The sequence below is a fragment of the Vipera berus genome, assembly GCF_964194415.1.
Source record: "Vipera berus genome assembly, chromosome: 2".
Classification (NCBI taxonomy): domain Eukaryota; kingdom Metazoa; phylum Chordata; class Lepidosauria; order Squamata; family Viperidae; genus Vipera; species Vipera berus.
Genome location: NC_138203.1, coordinates 106,220,050 through 106,229,129, shown reverse-complemented (window position 1 = coordinate 106,229,129; position 9,080 = coordinate 106,220,050). Strand labels below are relative to the sequence as shown.

Sequence of the window (9,080 nt, the reverse complement as noted above, 5' to 3'; positions counted from 1 at the left end):
AGATTAACAGCAATAGCACTTATACTGCTTCACAGTCCATTACAGCACTCTCTGTGCAGTTTACAGGGTCGACATATTGCCTCCAACAATCTGGGTCCTCATTTTACTGACCTTGGAAGGATGGAAGGCTGAATCAAGCCTGAGCCAGTCAGGACCAAACTGCTGGCAGTTGGCAGAATTAATGTGCAATACTGCATTCTAACTACTGCACCACCATGGCTCTATTGTGAAGATTAATGTCTTCCTAATAATTGTTTACAGCAAGTTTAACTAATTTGTTTGATATTTTATCACCATCTAAAGACTATTATTTGTCAGTCATTTAAATATGTGACTGATTGATTGGAGAAATTGAATTATATCTGCCTAGAAAATCTAGATACCTTCAAGAAACCCCATTCATAGTTAGTAGGAAAGAACTAACTAGTTGTCAAATAATGGTTGTTTCTTGTGTAGGACTGTTTTATAGCCAAAACTGTATACTGATTAACACTGCTTTAATGGATTGGTCTTGCAACTGACAAAACCTTTAATCTTTAAATCCATAAATCTAGCAAGTAATTTAAAAGTATGGAGGTGTATGTAATAATGGCTCTTTCAAAAACTTGCTTTTAGTAGTACTCTGTTTCTGGAATATATTATTTTGATGCATTTGTAGAATGTAGGACATTATAGCAGGAAGAACTGGCCTTCTCTATTATAACATCCAATATCCCATTTTATTATGTTTCTTTAAGCAATCCTGTGAAGTAGGTCATTCTTAGAGCGGGAGACTGGCTAGAGGCGAAAGTAGTGTTTGTGTGGAACTAATGGCAAAATTCATTGCTTAGATTTCCCTGTGTAACATTTCTCCCTATCAAACAAAGTTATTTCCAGAATAGCTACAATTGATTCCAAGAAGTGAAAACAAAAAACGCTGAGTTGAATGAGAGTAATTAAACATTTCATGATAAGAATCACCCATAAAACTTTGCAAAGATTCTGTGTGAGTTCTGCACCTTCCATTTGTATTTGAGGTGATAACATTCATAACATTGCAGATAGCGCCAGTCTTTGAAGAAACACTCTTAAGCGCATGCTTAAAACTAAAAAAAAAAAAAACAGCCCCTAAACTCTTCTCTTTCCAATGGCATAAATAAGCACCACGAAGCTAGTGTTTAATCACAGTCCTGCCCCTGCATTTTTCCAACCCAATTAGGCCAATAGCAGAATTAAATGAGGCATAGAGCCTCCAAAAGTCACACCGTTGTCCTGGAGATGGAACGTGTACTGTGGTGGACCTGGCAGGGAGCTGAGCTGCTGATGCTGCTTACTGGAGGGTGACTCCAGGTGTTTGTACATTCCAACCTGGGCAGAAAGATCACCTTCACAGAGATGTAGCAGAGTAGATATTTCCCTTCCTTTCAAGCTTGCTTGGTTTTTTTTTTTTTAAATATACTTACCAAAATCAGTCTTCAAATTATTCCCACAACACACCTAACTGGATCAGCAAGCTGTTGTGGGTTTACCGAAACAAAAATAAAGGTCAGTCGATTGAGTCGTCTAAGCCAGTGGGTTAAATTTAACCCCAAAGAGAGCCTGGTCATGCATGGGTTGAACTAATTCCACCCAGTCAAATGGGTTGGAGGAACAGCTAAACTTACGCAGTTGACCTCAGTCAGTCACTTTACATGAGTCTCCATGTAAAAGAACGGGAGGGAAAAAATGTGGCTGAAAAGCAGAGATCTCCATGTCTGAACTCAGTGCCAAGGCTTGAAAGCACAGAACCGAAATACAGGTCAGCCACAATTGTCTAGCCATGACTATTCTACCTATATGACCAATGGAGAAAGGCTTGGTGATGTTGTGGCATATTGTGTTTCCTTTGGTGGGATGCCATGCACCTTTTAAAGAAAGTAAAGGAGATGGCAGTAATTTTTAAACTGCTGACTTCTGACCCAGGTACGGTGATTGTGTGTTGACAGAACATGAGGTAAAGGGATTTCACTGGGATAGTGGCTGACTAGGTTACGTATGCCATGAAAAAATCAGACTACTGGATTAATAGGACTGAAATTATTATCATCCTTTAGGGAGTATGCCAGGGAAACCACATATTACTTATTCATCATAATGACTTGTACAGGCTGCAATAAGGTTAGATTATTATAGCCCCATGTTGCATAGTTTTCTACATTTAGGCAGAAGACTTTCTTCATAGACCTACCTTGGAGTGTTATGGGGGACATATAGTATTATTGGGTCGCCACAAGTCTCCCCCCCCCCCCGGTACAAACTCATTCCTAGTGTATGTTTAAAGCATATCTTGGCATCTGAGATGCATTACTATTGAGTTTGGTCTTTCTGATGGAGTGGGTGGTACAAAAAAACATTGGGGGCACATGCATTCCCTATTTCTGCACTTGGCAAAGGAACTATTCCAGACTCATTAGCTGCCACTTAGTTACTTCTTAGTCGCTTCATTTGTGCTGTCTTCTATAATTCGTTATCTCAGTGGATTTCCCCCCCCCCTGAAGTTACAGAAAGAGCGCACCCTTTGGTGAGGCTTAAAGACAGGTATTCTGCTAAAAGCAGGAGATGCAGTCCTTTTATATGACTAATGTAGGTAATAAGTAATGTTTATAAGTGAAGGAACCATTGGTACCCTCAATTTTCTTCTTTTCCCCCTTATCTCAGATTTTTGGAGACCGGTTAAAGGTATGGAGACAATAGACTCTTGTTGGGGTTGGCCTTATTCCTATTTTCTTCTTTTGTGTGATTGCCAGATCTGACAATGGGAGAATGAGGATGATTTGTCCTTCAGATCAAGGAAACCCAAGGAATCAGTTTTCCACCTTTGTTGTCTGAGCTATTTAAAATATTCAGAAATCTGTCTGACTATGGTTCTACCATTTTTTCCTGTACCACTTCATCCAACATACAAATACTAAGTGCTAACATGATGGTTTGTGTGAGTTGGAAACACAAGATAGGAGTAACATTTTAGAATAACTTATGTTTTGCATTTGTATTCCTTCATTTAATTTTGCATAATGTGGGGATGAGAAATTAAACTGAAAAATATATTGGAATTGCAAGGAATGGAAAGTTATGCATTTGAGTTTATATTGAGTAAAAACTTCTGTAGGGGACTTCCTTCCTTCCTTCCTTCCTTCCTTCCTTCCTTCCTTCCTTCCTTCCTTCCTTCCTTCCTTCCTTCCTTCCCTTTTCAATATAAATATTAATTTACTACTCTTCCCCCTAATGGTAGTAAATGGAGGGGAAAAATCCATCCAGTTACTGTTTTATATAGCATAGAGGAAGCTTCTTTGTCAAACATGAAATATGCAATTAGTTATGGATCTATGTGGGTGTTAAAACCTATTTTTCTTTGTGTATTTTGGTATGGATTTCTTTATATAAACTCACTGTCCTATAATAAGTTCACAATTCATCACTCAGTTTCTTTAAATGGCTATAATTTATCTAAATGACTATCTTCCTTGAACTTGAGGCACATTTGGAATTTATCATTGATTATTTTTAAACAGGGAGTATTTTAGCTTGTTTTTCACTTGGGGAAAATAGATACTGAAACTAAGACACCATTTTTAGGGGTATCATGCCTGAATTTATTTGTTTGCTATAGGTAAATGTAAAAAGACCAATATGTTGGTCATTTATGGTTATTTCTATATATAAAGCAAATGTGATGTTTTATAAAATAATTATAAGAAAAAAAACTTAAAACAGCTTTAGAACAAGGATGCGATTTGTGACTTCGTGATTTGAAGGTGTCTTCAGATGTATTTGTGCAAATATATGCCATGAACTTTATTACAGCAATTTTGACGTTTTACTAACAGCAAGAAAGAAGACACCATGTAAATTTTCAAGCTACATGTGTCTTTTGTATTCCTGGAGCAGCTGCTATTTGGGAGGGATTGATTCTATGGATTTTTTGTATACATGAATTTTTTACATTTCAATATTGTTTTAGGAATTCTTGAAGATGACTTCTACATGATCTGCTAGTGATACTGAAGAAGCAAGGAATTGCTGGATCAGATAAATTGCAATGGAGAAGTCCACTGAAGAGACATCAGAGCTATCATTATTGTCCTGTGGTTTATTGGACTTCAAGCCTGCCCATCACAGCCATAGTGTACGGTGTTTCAAACAGAAAAAATATGTTAAATTTTATTAGACTTATGTTGCTTCTTAGGTACCTGGTCTGAAATTTGCAACATAATTCCTTTTGTATGAAGGAGGAACGATGACTTTTTATAGTTTATGTTTGATCCTCTTTGCATTTACTTGGAATAGTTCTGCCTATGGACCAAATCAAAAGGCACAGAAGAAAGGAGATATTATTCTTGGAGGATTGTTTCCCATTCATTTTGGAGTGGCTGCTAAACACCAGGATCTGAAATCTAGGCCAGAATCAGTCGAATGCATAAGGTAAGTCCACATCAAATCCCCCAAACTCACTCATCCTCCAGACTCACATGACAGAGACCTTAAAGGTTTTGTGATTTCTACCAGGTAATAGTTCTTTGGTGTTTTTTTTAAAGCCACTTCCAGGCTTTTAGGGAAGGAACTGAAGTCTTATTATGTCTCCTACACCTTGTATATGGGCTTTGCTGAAGTATTTATTTGATCCCTTTCGACGTAGCGGTTTCAGTCAGCTCTGGCTTTTATTTATTGAATTTTACTATATATGCAGACTTTCAAAACAGTATGTGGCTTACAAGATAAAATATAATTGCATTTGATATAAAATATTCAATTCAGCACAAAAGAATCTCCAATGGGGTTTGGTTACCCTTACAAAGCAGCTACATGAAACCTCTCATTGGAGGGCATTCTATGTTTTGCGGGTGACTAGTAGGAAGCCTGCTTCATGTGTAATTTGAGCCTTGCATCTCTAACCATTGGAATAAAGAGCAAAGCTTCTTAATAGTGATTTCAGCCAGTTCGCACCACTTTGGCAGAACCGATAGCTAATTTTTTGTTGCCCAGGCCCAGAATGGACTTCCGGAAGCAGCATCCACAGAGAACCGGTTGTTCACATATTTGAATCCCACCACTGAGTGGTTTGTTATATTCTTCATTCTTAACCCAGAAGGCACTTCTATTGCTTTGATTGTAGGCAGTAGTAGTTATGAAGTAGATTGAAAAGAAGAGGCATCTGACCTCATACACTTGTTTTTGTTTTGGTTCTTTTCAACCATTCCTGGCTTTTTTATCACTTTGCCTTTGGTTGATGTTGAATACCAGACTGGATCACAACAAAGACCCTCTCATTTATTTTTAACTATCTGTTTTACACGGGGTAAAACAGTGTAATCTTAGCATGGCTGGAGGAACAAGTAGAACTGAATCTCTCATTGCCGAGGAGAATGCTGAACTGCCCTTGCAGGATCAGGTGTACGATTTGGGATTACTTACAGATTCCTTACCATCACTAGAACAATTAATGATCTTCATGTCCGACAGTCTGCTTCTGGGCTTCCATTTTCCCCCCCTAATTAGTCTGTAACTCTAAATCTTGACTAAGTTACCTAAATGATCCCTCCACATTTGCTTCTCTGGATCATCATGGTGGCCTCACTTGTGGCTCTTCTCTACCAAATGAGGCAAGGGAGCCAATCAGAGAAGAGGATCTTTTCATGAGTGGCATCTTGTTTGTGGAAAGCCTCTCCAGTGATGTTCATCTGACACTTCCATTATGGCCTTGTAGGTGCTGTGTGAAGACCTCTTCATTTTCATAGACAAAAGAACTTGTGCTATTTTCTTGGGTTTTTTTAAAATATGCTTTAATTTATAAACTGTCTAGAAACATTTAACTACTGGAAAACCTCCAAATATTATAAAAACAAAACCACAGTAAATTGTACAGCAATCTATCATGCAACCAGAGGTAACGATAATAAGTTTTTTAGGTTTATAAAAATAAAAAAGGATTGTAAAGAGCACCTTAATGGCATTTCCTGGCTAAAGGAATGAATTTTGTAATAGGGAATACAGTTCAATGTAAACAAATGCAAAGTTGTGTAAATTGGATTAAAACCCTAATCTTAGCTGCGGTTGAAATGAAATAGCTTGTTTGCTTAAGTTCTTAAGTTTGGCACAATAATTAGGTGACACTAGAAGTTTGGCACAATAATTAGGTGACACTAGAAGATATTATAAATAGAAATCACCTAAAAAAAGTTGTCGGTGTTACAGTGTATAAATATGCTGATACAATAAGATTTTTATTTTAAACACTGATGTGGAAAAATACAGGGCAAATTTTAAACAGGAAGCAATTTTTCAGTCTCCGTCGTTGGCACAAGGCTGTGTTCGAAGCAGAGACGGCAGAAGAGCTTTAAACATGGGTTACTGTATGACACTTGTCCTTCCTGGGAAGAGGTCAACCTCTTTGGAAATTCTAGCAAGAGGAAGGGGCCAGGCTGAGACACACAATCCATGGAATAGGCGTGTAAATTTGGTGGTCTCCTCCTCCAAAGCAGTTGCAGGTTGCTCCCCTGCAGCTTTGGGGCCTCACTTAAGGTACCTCTTCAGACAGGAAAGACAGGGGAACGGAGCTAGCCCAAACCCTGTTCGATGCCACGGATCCGTCGAGCTAACTGGATGTCCCTGGGATGGAGAGTGGACCGCTTGGCATGGAAGGTACACAGGTAGCCATCTTCCATAAGATGCACCAAAAAGGCTTCAGCTGCCTCCTGCAAGGCAAGAAGTGCCATGGACTGCCACATCACGTCAACCCCGCGGGTATATTCCAGGCAGATCTCCCGCACCAGACGAGCAAAGGGTAGCTTGGGAATAAGTAGATCAGTACTTTTTTGATACTTTCTGATCTCCTGCAAAGCTCGGAAGCCGGGCCGGTATCTCCGCCTTCTCCGCTGCCCTGCTGGTGCTTCTTGTGGGGGGCTGCTCGGTCCAGAGCGACGGGGAGAGGCTTGGCTCCTGCGTGGAGATCCTCCAGCTCGACCGCGACGGAGAGGAGTCGAAGGGGTTCCCCTGGAACCGGTGCCAGCCGGCGAAGAATGCCCTGCTGGTGCTTCTTGTGAGGGGCGGCTCGGTCCAGAGCGACGGGGAGTGGCTTTGGTCCTGCGTGCAGTTCCTCCACCTCGACCGCGACGGAGAGGAGTCGAAGGGGTTCTCCTGGAACCGGTGCCAGCCGTCGAAGAATGCCCTGCTGGTGCTTCTTGTGGGGGGCTGCTCGGTCCAGAGCGACGGGGAGAGGCTTGGCTCCTGCGTGGAGATCCTCCAGATCGACCGCGACGGCGAGGAGTCGAAGGGGTTCTCCTGGAACCGGTGCCAGCCGTCGGCCGCATGGTGCCTGTGAGGTGGGAGCTGGAGAGGAGCGGGCGGCGGTGGTGGCGGCGGGTCCATGGACGAGCTCCTGCCTCCTTCCCTTCCGTTACATTCGCATTTCGCGCCACGCTTTGAGCCCCGCCCCTCGTTTGAGACGGCTAGCCAATCCAACTCTTGAACAGGCTTTCGAATCTTCACAGTGAAGCAGGCGAGCCAGTACGGATCAAATCATCCAATCGGGAGGCAGGACCGGGATCTCACAGGGTTGTTGTGAAGATATAACGGAGAAAAGTCCTGTAGAGTCAACCCCTTTGAATTAAGGATGGGATTAAAGGAGCTCCTTTCCCAAAAGCAGAGTGCTGAGTGTAGCCACTTCCTCCAGTGATGGTCCCCTCCCAGCTGCTGCTTCAATCTGGGAAGAGCACAAAATCCTCCCTGCACACCATCTTCCTCCTATGAGTCCTGATACAATAAAAGTGTCAAGCCAATGTGTTGCTTGTTTAAAATTATGAGTTCCATGCTAGGAATCCTAAGGATTGAAAATAAAACTACTAATATTGTAATGAAGGATCTTCAGTGATTTGGCTTCAGTTTTCCAATGTTTCATAGCAATCACGCGGTTCTAGCAAAAGCTACAGACAGTTACTATGCTCACGCTTCTATAAGCACCTTTTGGAGACTGAATCTAAAGGATTATTCAACCCTAACTGTAATTCCCTAAAATAAATATATAGTGGAAGACAGTCACCATGCCTCAAGGGATGGGTGGCTCAGTGGTTAAGACGCTGGGCTTGTCAGCTGGAAAGCTGGCAGCCTAGGTTTGAGACCCAAGCATCACGTGACAGGATGAGTTCCCATCCTTGACCCAGCTCCTGCTAACCTAGCAGTTCGAAAGCATACAAATGTGAGTAGATAAATAGGTACCACTTTGGTGGGAAGGTAACAGTGCTCTGTGACATCATGCTGGCCAAACGATCGCTGAAATGTCTTCAGAGGTACTGGTTCAATGACCTTAAAACAGAGATGAGCGCTGCTTCCTATAGTCGGCGATGACTAGTGGAGTAAAATCCGCAAGGACTCCTTTGCCTCAAGGGAATACTTTGAAAACAGTCACATTTTTGCTTAGAAGTTTTTAAAAGAAAATTAGATAAATTTATGTTAGTTACTAATTTTGATGGTCATATATTACCTCCTAAATTACAGGCAGGTTGCCATATAATGTCAATTCTGTGGGCAACCCTGGATGAAATTCCTCTATTATGCTTATGAGCTTCCTGCATCATTTGGCTGGTCGTTAGGTGACACAGAATTTTTGACAAAATGGGCCTTAATATTCCAATAATATCTCATGTAATACCTCATGGATTGCCCAGAAAGTGGGCTGTCATATAAATATTAAATACTTATTTCTGAAAAATTTCATATGAATAAGAACAGTTTCTTGGCACAACATTCTAGACTGTGAAGTGCAATATCTGGTTTACCTTTTAGTTAATAAGGATATGCTGTTAAATTGTGTCAGTGGGGAAAGAGGGAAAGAGGGAGGGAGGGAGAGAGAGAGAGAGAGAGAGAGCACCTTCCACTGTCCAAAATGCCCATTGTTCTGATCCAGCAGGGCTTTGTTGTGTAATGTATGTGGTACAGCTCCTTGGTTGTCCATGGGAGGACCAAGGGTTCAAATTATGTTTGGTGCATTATTACCTCATCGCTCAAATGACATGCACTCTGTAATTTATATCATTTTATTGACATAATGCAACTGATGTAAATTGCAT

The 9,080-nt window shown here is 41.0% G+C and overlaps 1 protein-coding gene across 1 annotated transcript; it reads right to left on the bottom strand.

The window, feature by feature from the left end:
* Positions 1 to 6,572: 6,572 nt before the first annotated feature.
* Positions 6,573 to 7,325, bottom strand: LOC308661837 (histone H3-like centromeric protein A; the record flags this gene model as incomplete). The annotated part of the gene is made up of 2 exons (XM_081317043.1): positions 6,573 to 6,973; positions 7,268 to 7,325. The coding sequence occupies 2 exons, from the start codon at positions 7,323 to 7,325 to the stop codon at positions 6,573 to 6,575; spliced, it is 459 nt and encodes a 152-aa protein (XP_081173169.1).
* Between the last annotated feature and the right edge of the window lie 1,755 nt (positions 7,326 to 9,080).